We start from the raw sequence: 18,037 nt of genomic DNA on the forward strand, positions 1-18,037 counted from the left end.
GCTTTAATACATTATCCCTTTTACAAGGGTGTTTGAGTTTGAGGCTTGAAACATAAGAATGAATCTGTGTTGAAGCCTAGTGGTTTGTTAAGGATATGTGAAACTTATAGTAAAAGTACTTACAATAGAAGGGATTATATCAAGATCCTATTAAGGACATGTGAACATATAGTAGAATAATTCTACATAAAATCAGTGGATCAAACTTAATGGCTCAAAAGAAAAGGATGATGGTGCAACCTAGGGGCTACTCTACGGCACTATGGCAGTAATCTTTGTAGTTACTATCAAAGGTAGTGTAACTTTTTTGTCAAGGAAAGAGATGCGAACCACTCCACATGACCTAGATGTGTATGACCTAGGTTGCACCAACTTGTTTCTTTCATGGATAAAAAGTGACCCTTAGGTGATGCTATAGCACTCCCTTTTTTTGTCCATTATTATAGCACAATTGGGGCCTTTTAACCTAATACTAGCTACCCATTAAATATTTGTTGTAGATGTTAGGGGTAATTACCAAGCTACTAGTGGTAGTTTTGTCACCACCATTAGTAATTTTATTAGAGTGTTCCTTAATGGTAGTTCTCCTACTACTACATACAATATTACCAATAGTAGTCCTAATCCCAATGATAGTACACATAATATTATTACGACCATCCAACTTTAATCATCATTAAATCTATGAATGCATATATATAGGTCTATCTATATCTATACCTATTTATTCCTCATCCAATACGTTTGCATTTATTTTTGGTGCTTTGCTTACTTTGTTTGCATTCTTGTCAAACATGAGGAGCTGGAATGCATAAGAGTTGGGAGGCACATTATAATTTCTTTGCAGATTTGAGCCATTGAATAGCCTATTAATTTTGATTGTTTTCTTTCTTATTAAATCCTTAATTTGGTTATTTCACACCGAACATCACCATATCAATTCATATTTTTTTTGTTCTAGTAATGTCCTATCGCAGCATAGTCTAGGGTTGATCATACAAGATAAATGGGTGCTCACATTTAATATATTTTTGAGAGTCATAGGATAGTGGCTATAGACTACAAAATCATCACTTTGAATAAATTTGGCAAGATTCTTCTAATAGAAGGAATAATTTCTATTGCACTAACGATGAAAGAAAATTATCAAAAGGTTGATACAAGGCTCAAAATCACACTGGTGCTACCAGGCTTAATAGTCGTAGGCTAGTAGCAGTACTAGTGTATTTACTAAGTAGTGTGCGTGCCTCTCCTCATTAAAATTCATAGTCTTCAAAAATATATAATACATAAGTCAAAATATTCTAATTAGTTTTATCATCGTAATGTTGAAACTGACTTAAATTCATAGTCTTCAAAAAGGTATAATACATAAGTCAAAATATTCCAATTAGTTTTATTGTCCTCATGTTGAAACTGACTTTCTCTTCCTTTGTCTCCTATGAGCTTCAAACCTTTAATCCATTAATCTCTCAAATAGTAAGAATGGTCTTGTATTAAGAGGCGATGATATCTAAAGTGATCTACAATTACTAAGAATGGTCTTATATTAAGAGGTGATGTTATCTCAAGTGTTATACAAATCGTAAGAATGGTTTTGTATTAAAAGGTGATGATATCTCAAGTGTTCTACAAATAGTAAGAATGCTTCAAGTGTTCTACAAAAGTATTAGGTACCTCTTAGTGGCTGAAGGGAAGGAGTGATGATATCTCAAGTGTTCTACAAATAGTAAGAATGGTCTTGTATTAAGAGGTGATGATATCTCAAGTGTTCTACAAATAGTAATAATGGTTTTGTATTAGGAGGTGATGATATCTCAAGTGTTCTATAAAACTATTAGATACCTCTTAGTGGTTGAAGGGAAGGGGTTGGAAGTATGGGCAAAATCTCTAGATACTACAGGATGGTTGCAAGAACAATTTTGAATGTCATAAATGACACGGGTTTTTCAACATACGAGTGAACTATTTTTAAACATTCACTTCTTTCATGGTTGATAACACTTTTAATAAGAAGAACCATTTTCAATGTCATAAGTGTTGATGCAATCCCATGCTATGAAGTCTACAGATAGTTTTTTTTCCCCGCATATGGGTGAAGTGATGTTTACGTTACTAAGTTCAACATATCAAGCAACGCATTTGTTTTGATTATTGAAGGAGTTTGATAATAAGACCCATTTCAAATGCAAAAGAATTGTTGTATCAGTAATGGAATCCGCTTTGGAGTGGAAATTCGGTTTCTTTCAAACCCACATACTATTGTTGCATAATGTGAGTATGGCTCCAATTGGAAGTTATGGTAGACTATAATTCACAATATTGGTATAGTTACACATAGTAACATAAGTTTTATTTTCGAGAATCTTCCCAAATAGTGGTTTCCACAAAGTTATGTTGAGTACCTCGATAAGGAAATTGTGGAAAAGCTCGCTCGGATTTTGGGCCCGCTCGCTTTTCCTCGCTCACTCTATCGACTGCCTCAACTATTCTTAACCATTGCATTTATCCTATTGTTATCTTCTACCTCATACCTTGGTCCCCCTCCAAAGCTGGAATTAATAGATTCATAAAAATCTGTAGATCTTTTCTATTGGGAGGCAAGATACCCAAGGTCAGGTCGGACTTCTATATCAAACCCAAGCAAGAGGGTTGATAAGGAGTTATTGACATAGAATAGGTTGCTCTGAAACTCTGCTCAACCTGGATTTTAAAGGCAATCCTAAACCCTATTGAAGATTGGGCTCAACTTCTCCGTAGGTATGTCAGCTCCCTAAGACCCCTCAGAGTCCTCAAGTGGAAAAACTACCCCATGCTATTAGCTATTTGTAACCCAGAACCCTACAAACCTAAAGGTAGCCAGGTTTGGGTCTCTCTTTGGAAAGCTTTTGAAGGGATTAAAAGACAAATTATATTTTTAGGTAAAGGTGCCTTTATGACCTTGGACTCAATTTGGATCTCTATTATTTTCAAAGAAGCTATTCTTTCTGATGAAGACATAGCCAAGGCAGCTCTTCTATTTAAAAAGGGTTTGCAAAGCTGGGGGCAGCTGTGGAATAGATCTGAACTAAGGTGGAAAACTTGGGTAGAGATTAGGAGAGAGTTCAGTCTAAACAACAAAAGCCAGTCACTTGTTATGAGTACATTACAACTTTGGAGTGGCAGCCAACAATGGAAGGGGGGATCTTTCCTTGTGTACAGTAGGGAGTTCAACTGGGTGGAAAGTTCCTCTTTCTTCCCCATACCCACACCAAGCAGGGACATGGGTAATCTCTGTAAGGTTCTTAATGACAGGTGGAAACTTCATGACTCCAAAGAGAAATGGAAATTCAGGTTCTGTACCATCTGGTCTCCTTCAATTCCAAACAAAATATATGCCTTGATGTGGCTCATATTGCATAAAGCTATGTGGACCAATATTAGAGGACTCAAGATTGGGAAGGGTAATGGTAAATGTATGAATTATACCTCTACTAATGAAGATATATTCCATCTCTTTATGGCTTGTCCAGTGGCCAGAAAGGTATGGAAAATAGTCCACCAATTCGAGACAGGGGAGCCAGTGAATTGGAAGGCCATCTTGCTTGGAGACTCTTCAAGGACAAAATAGGACACCTGGTCACCCCTGAGAGCACATGCACTTTGGTTTATATGGGTATCCAAGAATAATCTTCAGTTTAATCAAGTTATTTTGCAAGCTGACTTACTATTTGTTAACTGGATGAACAGGACCAGAAGAAAATCATAGAACTGATCCACACTTTCCAAGCAGAGGTTGCCATCTTCAATGCTGACTTACAAGAACACAGCTGCTTTGGGATTGATAATTCCATACCCTTTGAAGTCCCTATTGAGATCACTGAGTTTCTTAATCAGGTACCCTCCACAAAGGTAAAAAAGAAACTTGACTCACTTGTGAAGCCCAGGCAGATGACACTGATAGATCTGGAGATTCAGAGAGTTTCAATTACTCTAATTACTTCAATGATGACAATATAGATGACACTGAGGGCTCCTATGTCCCTCTCTTCCCTCTCTTTTGATTTTGCTCTACTACTATTTATGTCTTACTTAGAAATGTTTTGATGAAACTCTCCCCATGGGGGCTGGTTGTTCTTTACCAAAGAACATGTAAATACTTAGGATGATGATGATATCCTAATATAACAAAAACTTTTTTTGCCCAAAAAAAAAAAAGAGATGAAAGGAGAAGCTAGAGGTTTCCTCTTTGGAGTATGAAAAGCAGCAGCAACAGCAGTAGTATCTGTAGAGTGACCATGAGTAGGAGCAAGGCCGCGAGAAGGGTCAATAGACATAGAAGACAAGTCTTGCCCTGAAATAGGAAGACCCACTGCAAGACCCTGGGTATGATCAGGAAGGGTAGAAGGGAACTAAGTAGAGAAGCCAGCACAAGGGAATTGAATGTTGGATCCAGGAGAGGCAGCATGTGGTTGATCTGTTGAGTCCACAGCCAAGGAGGGGAATTTGCTAGAGAGACTAACCACAGTAGAATGGAAGGGAGGGACAGCAGCAGCAACAATAGCATCAAAAGTGGTAGGAGCTTTGCTTGAAGAGCCATCAAGATGAAAAGAGGTTGATCTTGGAGAAGATGGTAAGGGAGCACCAGTTGCTATAGCTTTCCTTTGTACGAAGGGAGGTAATTTGGCATTAAGATCATCTGATATGAAACACGAGCATTTGTGTCTGGAGATATCTGCACTTAGTCTATGGTGTTCAAGGTTGTATGCACTAATAAAGAAGTCAATTCTTCTCTTTTCCTATCCCCCCATGCAGCAAACATAACATCAGTACAAATATCTTTATGATTAAATTGAAAATTATTTCTAGAGACCCATATGAACTAGAGAGCATGGCCTTTATTAGAAACCAAGGCTCATGCCTTATTTTGCAAGCATCTCCTAGCAATACGGCTTTCCAGTTTATAGGTTCACGACACTCCATCTAAATGAACTTCCATACTTTTCTAGCCATGAGGGCAAGCAACAAAAAGATGAAATACATCCTCCACAGAGTTTAGGCATCTTATACATTTGCCATCACCTTTACCAATGCTGAGTCCTCTAGAATTAGACCAAACTGCTTTGTCAAGAATTAACCAAACAAGACAATACATTTTCTCAGGCACATTCCTATTCCAAATTCTATGAAATTTGAGATATTATTTGGATCTATCATCATTCAGTTTCCACCTGTTGTTAAGGGTTATAAAAAGATCCTCCATATTTGCAGTGGGAGTTGGAATAGGTAATAAAGAGGAGCACCCTAACCAGCTGAACTCTTTGTGCATGCATAGTATTGAGCCTCCCTTCCAAATCACTTCACCTTTCCATAATTCAAGCCTTCCCATGATCAAAAGCTCTGATGTTGATTAGTTAACAAGAACTCCCTTCTGATTTTAAGCCAAGATTTCCACCTGAAAATCTCTTTATTCCAAAGCTGGCCCCAAGATTGAAGACCTTTCTTGAATAAGATAGCTGCTATTGTAAATTGCTCATCTGTCAGAATGTCAGATCTCAATATTGAGGACACCCAAATAGAATCAATGGCCATAAATGTGTCTTTGCTAGAGAAAAGGAGGTAAGCTTTTATTTCTTCAAAAGCCCCCCAAATAGACTTCCATAGGGGACTCCCCTTGGATATACAGGGTTCAGGGTTAAAAGGAGCAGAGATAAAAGGATAATTTTTCCAGTTTGGGGCCCTACAGGGTCTAATGTACCTCATATTTCTCAACAGTAGCTGTGCCCAATCCTCGTCTAGATGAAGTGTTACTTTGATAATCCAAGTAGAAAAAAGCTTTTTAGCAACAGAAGAAATGTCTATCACCCCTAGTCCCCCTTCTTCCTTGGGTTTGATACTATAGTCCCATCTCAATTTGGAAATTTTGTTAATACCTCCCCATAAAAATGATCTGCATAATCTGATGAATCAGTCTAGTTTTAGAAGGAGACCAACAAGAGAGATAAAAAATAGCAATCGGGTAGAGGAAATGGTTAAGAACCATTTTTCTTCCAGCCAGGTTGGCTTGAAAGCTTCTCCATTTATCCAGCTTCTTCTGAATCTATCCAATTACCCAGTCCCGCCTCAACTTCATTGTGACCTCAAAACCCATTGGAATTCCCAAAAGTCTGAAAACTGTCCCTTTTTTAATTTCAAGGCATCCTAGCTATTGAAGAACACCCTGTTCCTTGCCACTGAGAGTGTCATACCTTGTTTTGGAGTGATTGATAGAAGATCTTGAGGCTTGACAAAAAACTTCAAGATAATCCATTACACATCTAGCATCCTGATTAGTGTTTCTAGGAGTCAAAGTGGTGTCATTAGCAAACTGTTGGCATACCAATTGTTTACCATTAATCAGCTCTATGCCTTTCAAACTTCCCTCTTGTATTTGACTTCTAAGAAGCCAACCTAGAGAGTCTACAGCTACAACAAAAAGAAGAGGAGCTAAAGGGAAGCCTTGTCTGATTGATCTCTTAAGAAAAAAGGGATCACTCATCATACCATTGACATTGACCTTAGCTATAGCATTAGTGAGTAGAAGTTTAACACTTGACACAAAAGAGGGTCCCATTCCCATGTCCTACAAAGATTGAATTATAAAGTCCCATTCCAGCCTATCATAAGCTTTATCAAAATCAACTTTCGGAAAACAAATATCCTGTTTATTTTCCTTAGCATACTCACATCCTTCCCATATATTGATGATGGCTTCAAGAAGGTGACGTCCCTTGATAAACCCCTTTTTCTCTGATAGAATCCAATCTTTCATTTTGCCTTGAATCCTTAGAGCTAAGACTTTGGCAAAAAAATTGTAGTTGCAGTTTAACATTATTAGAGGCCTTCAATTTTTCATCTCATCTTTAGGGCCCTCTTTAGGGTTCAATTTAATAATGCCACCATTAATGTGAAGGGGAAAAAAACCTTTCACTAAACTTTCTTGCCATAATAGTAATCAATATGGGCCAACTAGTTCCCAAAAAGCCTTGTAGAACTCAATGGGTAAGCCATCTTCCCTTGGTGTCTTACCATCTACCAAATGACTGCCGACTTCTTTCAACTCCTCCAAACTAAAGGGTATATTGTAGGTCAAAAGTTTTAACAGCCTTCTCCCTTATAATTTGACAAAGTTGTCTTGCTATTTGAGTGTCATCATTAAGGGGACATGTGCTGGAGAGTAGTTCCTGAAAATGATGCTGGATGTATTCAATATTCTCCTCACTGTTATTTGAGTGGGAGCCATTTGGTCTTTTAAGGAGGGGAATCTCCTCTTGACACATTTTTCTTTTCATTATTCTAAAAGTTTCCTTAGTGGGTCTATTAATCTTGCCAGCCCACCAATCTCTATAATAAACTTTGGAGTCATTTATCCTAATCTGTTCTAATTTTTAGAGCCCTTTTTTTGCCTTATTCAAATCTGCATGGGCCTCCTCATCACCAGCTCTAGATTTTTGCTCTAAATTTCTAATATTATCTTGAATGCAATCCATTCTTTGAGCTCTAATCTATGCCCTTTTCTTTATAGCTATTCTTAGAATGTTTTGAGTATCCTTGACAGCAAGTGCCCAAGCATTTGAGGCTATAATGTGCTTAGAGAAAGCACTATGCCAAGCCTTATTTATTAGAGTTTGTACACTCTTCAAATGGAAGAGTTTAGGGTCAGCTTTAAACCAGGAGGTACTTCTCTCACCAGAGCCAAAATCACACCTCAACAAAACAGGTTTGTGATCTGACAAGCTTAAAGAGGAGTATGTTATCACTCTCAAAGGTAGATGACTATTTAATAAACTTTGGGAAACATAGAACCTGTCTAATCTAGCCTCCCTTCTGTTATCTCCAACTTGAGTGTTGCACCAAGCAAAATCCATGCTTGTGCCCACATCAATCAGCTGCCAGTGTTCTTTGCAATCTTCCCCTAAAATCAGTTCAGATCCTCTAATGCATGTGCCCTTTTCCATCCATTTGTCTGATTTGTTCTCTCTACCATGTTGAAATCTCCCATTAAAATGTAGTTGCCATCTACACACTGTGGAGATTCCCATAGAGCCCTCCTTTTTGTAGCTGAATTAGGAACATAAAGAGAGATAATTGAGAGATTAATTCCCTTCACACAACATTGCAGCATTAACCATCGATTGTGGTCATCTGTAGTGACTTGTGTAATGCTATATTTGTAGTGGGACAAAATTCCTATAACTGTGCCCCCTTTGCCACCCTCATGTGAAGTGTAGTACTAAAGTCCTCTTCTATCTATCACTTTAAGTCTATCCTCGAGAGTATTCCTACAAGCCTTGACTTCTTGCAATGCTAAAATCAGAGGTGATAGAGAGTTAGCTCTCAACCAGAAAGCTAACTCTTCACTTCTGCTAGGGTCCATAAGTCCTCTTACGTTGAGAGTCAAGAAGGCCAAAATTTTATCTAACATTCTTCTTTTGCCCCTTTTTAGCCCTGGGGTTGGGGCTGTTCACTTGTACTATAGCAACCTTGGATTGCCTTCTCTTGTGTTGTACTACTATGAATGCCTTGCATTGATTAGTGTCCTCCTGAGATGGTGAAATGATTTGAATGCCCTTCCCTTGATCATCCTCTGACTTTTCCTCACTACCTTCTACCTCTTCCATAGCATCTTCTCTATTGACATTTTCCTCAAACTCTTTGGACCATCCAGACGCTATAACCATGTTATCATCATGGTGGTTAACATTGTGTCTATTCTCCAAACTCTCTTCTTATTCCTTGAGAGGATCAAAAGAGTTTTTATTTACTATTTCTGGCTGTCTAATATCCTTTTCTTTGTCAATAACTCTAGTGATATTCTGAGCGGTGGGCTGGCCTTTAGCAGGGGGATTTTGAGCTTTAGGTACCCCCTTTTCAGTAGGAGAAGACTGCTTGGCAGTATTGGATTTTGGTTCTTTGGCTTTGGATCTCTTTAAAGGGCATATTTTAACCACATGAGTGGACAATCCACATAAAAAACAGGAATGAGGAAGATTTTTATAGGTAAGGGGCTGTTCTCTGAAAACACCACAATTACTGTTGACGATAGTGAGAGTCTTAGGCATCTCCTTGGCTATGTCCATCTTGATGCAGATCTGAGGATTGCCTCTAGGATTGATAAAGTTTTCTTGTTCTACCCCAAGTACTTCTCCTAGACCACTACATAAGAAGGAAAGATGATTGAATAGATAAAGAGGTAAATCAGGGAGCTCCACCCAAACAGGGATCTTGGTTGACCTAGGGGCATCAGGGGAGAAATCCTTAAACCACCATTCTAAGTACAAGGGCTGGTTCCTAATAGTCCAAAGACCATACTACATAGCTCTAAAAGCCATCTCAAGTTTTTCAAACAAAAATATAGAAAAGCATTTCTTTAGGAATCTTACATTTAGCACATTTATCCCTTTCCTAATCCAATTCATCCTGATCCAAGACTCAATGAAGGTAAGGGGAGGTCTGACTCCAGGCAGAAAGCCCACTAAGGCATCAGTTCTTAGCCACACTAGAGAGTCTTGAAGCAGATTATCATCCAAGAAAACCATTATAGTATTACCTTCTCCATCTGTTTGGTCCTCTCCATTAGACTATTGTGCTCCACTAGCATCTGATTGTGCAGCATGCTTGGATCTGTGACGCCCGATGGCGCGAGGTCCTTAGCTTCTTCCCCACAGGTCGTGGGTAGCCTCGACTCTCCCAGAGTTTGCCTAATCTCTCTCCTATATCCTTGTTGGTCTTTACATGAAGAGCCTCCACTAGTTGAGGGCAAACCGCCATTGTTTGCATTTGCTCCATCTCCATTGGCTCTTGCTTTATAAGCTTGTATGGTTCCTCCTTCACCACCTTGATTGTGTGGCTATTTGGAGGCAGGGATAATAGAGGCTCCTGCAGCTCTTTCTTCACTGCTTCCAATTGCGTCTCTACCCTGGGGAGTCTGAGCGGGGTGGGCTTTGTGTAGCTCTCTAGCAGCCATGGTTCCATCTAGAATGGGAGCACTAGTAGAAGCACGCAATCTTGGGGGGAGACTGAAGAAGCCACCCCATGGCTACATGCGCATAAGAGGGGTGCACAACTCCTCCTCCTCTTACTCCTCTTCCACTGCGGGAAATTGGACGAGCTTCATAGCGAAAAGGTGGCGACTCACGTTCTTCAATAGGGTTGGCAACAAGTGGAGGGAAGCAAAGGTCATCGGAGATATTCAGGTTGTCTGGCAAAACTAGAGAGAAGCGCATGCATCGACGTCACGGGAGAACTCCAAAAGAAAATCAGGATCATACAGACGATGAGGTAAGTCGAAAGAGACATCTAGTGGCTTGATGGGAGAGGCAGAGTATAGGTGTAAGGATCTAATATCACCCTCAAAGGCTCCTCTGTCGTTGTCTCCATCATCCTCCGTCTCCATGGTTACTTTTGGAGCTACACGAATCCCTTTTCATCTTGATTTTACCTCAAAGAGACCATGTGGTGTGCACACTAAATTGGATTTTCTCATATACAGTCACCACTATCCAAATGCAAAGCTAAAAAACATTTAAAACAATTGGTAACCTAATAAATGGTGTTATATTTAAATTTTAATAAAAGATTTGAAAAATTTTATACTTGATTCCAATCAATGTGGATTTAGGCATGTTGAAATTCATTAGTTGCTATGAAAAGAATTTTATATGCATTATTAACAACAATTCCTCTTCAATTGTGATATCAATTACAATGTGTGCATCCTAGCATCTACCGTCATCATTGTAAGAAAACAATACAACGTCTGTTCTCAACAGATAACAGGATCTCGTATGTAAGAGAGAAAAGCAGATAGTATGAAAAATCAAAAATTTGATTACTGTAAAACTGATACAATAGATGGCGCTGCCTCCTAACCGTATGCTCCTGTGTGAGAAGCTTCGATGGCGTGCTGGAGAGGTCTCAATTAGCCCCCCCTTCTTTGGACTGGACTGCAGCAGCCTTAACGTGTGTTGAGTGGGCTAGGTCAGCCTTAGGACTGCACCAGGCAGCCTAGGGCCATGTTGGTTTGCCTCGGACCAGCTTTTGGGCAGTCTTGAGGCTGCCCAAAGCAATCAAGTCTCCGTTGGGATGCCCACAAGAGGCCATCTGCTCTTCAATCTTGGGATCGGAATCTGTGTTTAGCAGTTATTTTAATGAGGTCCCTATAATCAGTATTTTAAAAAGATTCATCCTCCTTGAGAAGTAGAACAAGAGATGCAAATGGGACAGACTGTATTATATAAAACTCTTTTGCATAAGCTCCTGTATTTGCCTAGCCATGTCCTCTTTTTCCAGCTTTGATAGCCTGAAAGGAGCTTTACTAACAGCTTTGTAACCCCTTCTAGACGAATATCCTGATCCATCTCCCTCCCTGATGGATGCTCATTAGGCACATCAGAAAAGACGCCTGCAACTGCTGTAATTGCAACTGCATATCACGGTCTTCAACATTAAAACTGATATCTTTTACCGAAGCTATAGGCCCACTGTTTCTTTAGTTCCCTTGTAGACCTTTGAGGAGAGAAGGCCTCCATGCTCTTGACACCATTCAATTGAGCTTGGTTCCCATCATGATTATAACGTCACCTACAGCTGTGCAAGGTTCATTAAGAACTCCCCACAGATCTCAAGGCATCCAACCAAGACAATTGGAGCTTCCACTATCCACCAAGATAAAACCTCCCATTGATGCTCCCCTTTTAGTCAAGATCCCATAAAAGAGTCCTTGGAGATGAGAGAATAGTTCAGCTTGAGTATCCTACTGAAGCTCTTCATCTTCAACACTGATTGCACAATGTTCAATAGAGTGTTTCAGATTTAGCCAAGGCTTAGTTCTGTGTTTTTGGCTGCTCTTTTCTTCATCAAACCATTCTATACCTGATACTTCAATTAGGATGCTCAGTAAAGAAACAATATGATACATTTGTCCAGATCATCCTTTTGGTAGCTTTTGAATCATTATTTCTGAAAATTAGTCACTAAAACGACGACATGAGTCAAAATTCAAATGAAGAGTTTGACTTTTGAGTTTCGTCCTCAGCTGGAATATCAGCAGTAACTTCACCTCTTTCTTTGGAAGGAATCACATTTTCTAGCTTTGATCAGAAACATTGTTATCAGAGATTTCAACTATCATACTGAGTTTATGACCCTCCTTAAATTTGTACATCCCCGACCTTGCATTGAGAACTATGTCAGCTGTCCACTTCTCACCACACTGATGCCATTCATTTATTTTCCATCTCTCCTCAATGACAGAGGTAGTGAGATCCTTGTCCAGCATTTTTCGCCTGCTGCCATTATTCAATTTAAGACAAGAATACTGATGTATAGAAGAGACTTGGGTTGAATATACATCAAGCCTTATGTAAGTCCTATACTCAAATCTAGATGTCAAAAAATTCTTGCCTTTTCTTTAATAGATCCGTTTTGGGGAAACCACCAATACCCTGCTCTTCTCCCTAAAGCCGTGTTTCGGTTCAATCTCTGCCGATCACACGGCCTCCTCCAAAGTTTTTGGTTTCAAAGCAGATACATCTGAAGCAATATTGCACTGCAAGCCACGTACAAACTTAGTCATCATGCTCCTTCATCAATGCCATTGACAAACAGAGAGTTTCCAGAACTGCTTCATATTGACACGTGCTTGTTGACAAGATCAACCCACTGGCAAACAAGGTCACCCCACTGGCAAACAAGCTGATTTGCAAGGACAGCCATCAGGGCTGTGGCAGATCATTCGCCACATGTCACAGCAAAGAGGGCACTCCCCTGTTTCCATCTTTCCCTGTGCATATGGAATGCCTCTCTATGTTACCGTGTGAAGCCCAAATTTTACTGTTATGATTCAATGCCCTTGCAAGACCTCTTCCTTACCCAGACTTGCATTGGGCTCCAAGACTAAGTCTAATTGTGGCACATAGCCTTCATGGTTCATTACTGCTCCTAACATGCTTAACTTGGCATACATAATCTCACTTTCTGGTTGAGCTTTTTCTCCCACAATGAACTCATGTACCCTATCATTAATCTCTATCCAGGCCATTCCAGGCTTCCTGCACACACCAGCACCCTTTTGCAGCTCCTGTACTTTGTAACTATCCTTCCACATGTGAACATTGGCATATATATTTGACATCAGCACATAACCAACAGCAATGTTTGAATCTAAACGGACAACTTGCTCAAAGCACGGCCCTGCTAGCTGCATGTTTCCATACGACCTACAAGCAGCAAGCAAAGATGTCCACATGGAAGAATCTGGTGGGACTGGCATACATTCAAGTAACTCTTCAGCTGCCTTTAACTGTCCTGCACTGCCAAAGAGGTGCACCATGCAGTTTAAGTGCATAGATGTTGGTATGATGCAATGATCCTCTATCATAGATTTGAAGAACCTATGGCCTTCATCCACTTGACCTGCACGACTGCAAGCAACAAGAATACCAGTGTAAGTGCTACGATCTGGCCTTAACCCTTCTTGTTGCATGTCCTGAAGACATTGTCCAGCATGCCTGATGTTGCCAGACTGGGCATATCCTGCAATCAATGCACCCCATGACACAGTATCACGATTTGGCAATTTGTTGAGCACTCTGTGTGCTTCCTCTGAGCTCCCACACTTGCAATACATATCAACAAGACAGGTCCCAACAACTGCATCTGATTCAAAACCACTGGTGATGATCTGATGATGTAGAAGCCTTCCTTGCTGAACTGCGCCTATAGCACCACATGCCTTTAAGATGCATGACAAAATGACTTCATTCGGCTGTATGCCTTCCTGTTGCATTTTCTTGAAAAGTAAAAGGGCAGGAGCTGCATGACTATCCTGAGCATATCCTGAAATTATTGCACCCCATGACATCACATTTCGGCTTGGCAGATTATCGAACACTTTGCGTGCCACATCCAAGCTGCCACATTTGGCATACATATCAACAAGGGTGACTCCGATAACCATATCTTCTTCAAGGCCTCTTCTGATGATCTGATCATGTATCATTGTACCCTTCCCTATGGCTCTTAAATTACCACAAGCTTTCAAAGTGCATGAGAAGGTTACTGTGTTTGGCTTTATGCCCTCTTGCTGCATTCTGTCAAAAAGCTCTAGTGCATAGTAGCTATGGGTATGCTGGGCATATGCTGCAATTATTGCACCATATGACATAGCATCTCGATTTGGCAAGTGGTTGAACACCTTGCATGCCTCGTCCAAGCCTCCACACTTGCCATACATATCAATGAGCATGTTCCCCACAGACACATCTGAACCAAATCCACGCTTGAGGATCTGGTCATGTATCATCATGCCATGTCCTAAAAACCCCATGCTCGCACATGCCTTCAAGATGGACAAAAAAGTGACTCTGTCTGCAGTTATGCCTTGCTGTTGCATTTTGTCAAAAAGATCAAAGGCAGCCTGACCATATCCATGCTGGGCATATCCCGCAATCAATGAACTCCATGAGACCACGTCTCGATGTGGCAGATCATCAAACACTTTATGTGCCTCCTGTAGGCTCCCACACTTCGCATACATGTCAGCCAGTGTGTTTCCAATTGCCATATCTCTTGCAAGTCTACTTCTCAAAATTTCATTATGAATCAGCCTTCCCTGCCATATGGCTCCTCCGCTACCACATGCTGCAATAGCATAGAGAAATGTGACTTTATCTGAGATAATGCCCTGCTGCTGCATTCTCCCAAACATTTCAAGGGCCAGATAACCACTCCCCTGTTGGACATATCCTGCAATCATTGCCCCCCATGACATCACATCTCGATTTGACAACTGATCGAACACTCTGTGTGCCTCATCCAGGCTCCCGCATTTCGCATACATGTCAGTAAGGGTATTCCCAATGACCAGCTCTGACTCTAGTCCAGATTTCAAGAGTAGATTATGTATCAGCCTACCCTGAACTATGCCTCCTATGCTACCGCATGCCCTTAAGATGCATGAGAATATGACATTGGTTGGTTTGACACCCTCTTGTTGCAATTTCTCAAACAACTCGAGTGCAGAGAAACCCTGCCCAAGCTGGGCATATCCTGCAATCATGGCACCCCATGACACCACATTACGATGTTTAAATTTGTCAAAACTTTTGTGCGCTTCTTCCATGCTCCCACATTTGGCATACATGTTAATGAGCGAGCTCCTAACAACCATATCTGATTCAAGCCCACTTCTGATAACCTGGTCATGCAACAGCATGCCCTGGTCTAAATCCCCATCACTGCCACAAGCTTTAAAGATGCAAGAGAAAGTAATTTTGTCTGGTTTTATTCCTTCTTGTTGCATTTTCCTAAAAAGTTTAAGGGCAATAAGATTATCACCATTTTGAGCATATCCTGCAATCATTGTGCACCATGACACAACATCTTTATGTGGCAGTTCACTAAACACTTTGTAAGCCTCATCCATGCTCCCACATTTGGCATACATGTCAACAAGGGTGCTTCCCACCAATAAGTTCAATGTGAATCCCCTTTTGATGACCTGGTCATGTATTTGCTTGCCTCGAACTATGGCTCCCATTTGGCCACATGTTTTCAAAATTGATACAAATGTTGCTTCATCTGGCCTTGTGCCCTCATCCTGCATCCTGTCAAAAATTTCCAGAGCCAAAAGGCCACAACCATGCTGGGTATATCCTGAAATCATGGCATTCCATGATATAACATTTCGCATTGGCAACTCATCAAAAACATTTCGTGCCATATCTGGGCTCCCACACTTCGCATACATGTTGACTAGTGCACTTCCAACCATCACATCGGATTGAAGTCCAATTCTGACTATTTCAGCATGTATCAGCCTGCCCTGTTCTAGGTCTCCTTTACTGCCACACACTTTCAAGCTGCACAGGATTATGGATTTGCTTGGCATGAAGCCCTCTTCCTGCATTGTTAAAAGCAATTCAACAACCCTCTTAGTTTCTCCAAGGTTCAAATGTGCTGAAATAATTGCATGCCATGTACGGACGGTGGGATTAATCATCGTGGCAAACACTAGATTTGCTTCGAGCAAGCTCCCACACAAATTGAAAACGTGGATGAGTTGGTCCCCTAAGTTCTCTGTTGAGATTGCCCCACTACTGACCAGAAGAGAATGCATGCTCCTGACCGCTCCCAAGTCTTTCGTTTGAGCATATTCTTGTAGGAGACACCTTATAGTTTCTATTGATGTGTGCATCCCTTGCATGATGTTGACATCTCCATCGGTCTCCCCCCTGCTATCAACTGTGATTCGGAAACAAGAAGAGAACATTATCCTCTGGGGGATATAACCTTCTCTGGGGAAGTTTATCCTCGTCCTGAGACAGCTTGTATTCATCACATCTTATCCTCATTGGCAGCCGTTTCCCCCTCTTCATTTCAGTAGCGCCATTCTTATAGGAATTTATATTTTCCCGAAAAAAGATGACACACCAGGTGTCAAGCCATTTTTGGAGGATAGCATAATCCTGACAAAAAAAGGCTAACACGCAGCTTCATGGGCGGAACCACGTGTAAAAGCCTTCTCAGAGGAGAGTACCTTTCAAGAGCAAGGAGAAAGAACAATTCCATAATTAGATAATGCCAAAAAAATGTCCTCACATATATATAGCTCCACCTGTGATTACGAATGTGAAGCCTTTCATGGGTATTATTGTAAAAATGGGCCTCACGCATTGTTTAATGCGTGAGGGCCTTTATTGCTAAGGAGTTGCTCCCTTGAATCACCTAAACAAATTTCACATACTTTTGGGAATGATGGGAACTAGGCTAATGGGATTGTTTTTCCTTCGCTGCACCGTCTTTACGACCTAGCGTACGTGCAACTTGTTAGAAGGGTGCCAGGACATTTTCCATGGGCGATGGGTTATACTGAAGGATCATCGCCCCTTCTTGGCTGTACAAATTGAGGGCATTGGTGTCAGGCGATGGGTTATACTCCTCTGTGGAAATTGAGGGCATTGGTGTCCCTCGAAATACAAAATTGATGAGATCCTCAGTGGCAGTGTGAGATCATCTCCTGTGCAACTCGACATGCTAGGAGGAAGGAGGAATGCACTACATATTTCTTGCGTTGTTTGTTTTAGCCTTGAGAAGTCTATAAAGCTACCCAACTCATGAGTGCTCGATCCCCAGGAGGTTTATCTAATTGGGTGGAGAGCACGATTGGAGTGAAGCAAGGATCCCTACTCACCGAGACTATTCGGACTCTACATTGATGAGATCACTACCTTCATTGACAGCTTAGGAGGGGAGGGATCACTACTTTGCTGATCTGATGGTGCAGATAGAGCACTCAGCAGTCACAGGCCCGTCTTTTTTCTTTGGCCTAAGGTTTTGGTCACTCGTGACTTTATACTTTTCTCCATTTTTAGCTACTGATTCGACGGCTCCATGAGAAAACGCTTCTAGTACTGCTCTAAAACGCAACGCGTACATGGTTCATAAGAACTCATGGTACGATGATGAGTGCCGGGATATGAGATCACACCTCATACAGGAGCAGGGCTTAGAGGCGAGCATTCCTCCTCTCACACAGGATGGATGAGGTGATTCGATCCGAGGAGGCGACCCCACCATGGCATGGGGACTCCTGACTGAGGGGAAGCCATCTGAGATCGAGTCAGAGGAGCATTTCTCTTTCAAATGCTCAGTTTACATGCTGCCTGCGTGTGTGCGCCTACGTGGTGGCCACCTCCCCGGTTCACATGTGAGGCTCTAGCCGCACCAAGCCTGCACGGGAAAAGAACCTAAATGTATGCACATGTAGTATAAACAACATATGTGCATTGAAAGTGTATAGTAGTATAAACAACTTATGCACATGTAAGTAAAACCAGTCTTAGAATGTTCTCCCCTCATATCTGTTTTCACATAACCCTAGGACTTACCCAAGGATATACATACTTCCCCGTCTCAAGATATTACATCCTCATGTATGGAATAGGGGAAGCTCTCTCTTTAAACTAGCCATTCTCTTTGAAGCAAGATCTACCAGACATATCTTTATTATGCAATC

The 18,037-nt window shown here is 41.0% G+C and overlaps 1 protein-coding gene across 1 annotated transcript; it reads right to left on the minus strand.

Annotated features, from left to right (window-relative positions):
- Window positions 1-11,051: 11,051 nt before the first annotated feature.
- Window positions 11,052-17,411, minus strand: LOC147881826 (pentatricopeptide repeat-containing protein At2g33680-like). The gene has a single exon (XM_087401806.1). The coding sequence runs from the start codon at window positions 16,355-16,357 to the stop codon at window positions 12,863-12,865; it is 3,495 nt and encodes a 1,164-aa protein (XP_087257932.1). The 5' UTR covers window positions 16,358-17,411; the 3' UTR covers window positions 11,052-12,862.
- Window positions 17,412-18,037: the final 626 nt, after the last annotated feature.

Source organism: Dipteris shenzhenensis, chromosome 30 (assembly GCF_047967505.1).
Source record: "Dipteris shenzhenensis isolate YYH24624 ecotype China chromosome 30, Dip_SZ_1.0, whole genome shotgun sequence".
NCBI classification, from domain to species: Eukaryota; Viridiplantae; Streptophyta; class Polypodiopsida; order Gleicheniales; family Dipteridaceae; genus Dipteris; species Dipteris shenzhenensis.

Bases quoted from the DNA above. Each gene is read 5' to 3' on its own strand.
- LOC147881826 (XM_087401806.1), bottom strand. From the start codon at position 16,357: ATGAATACAAGCTGTCTCAGGACGAGGATAAACTTCCCCAGAGAAGGT.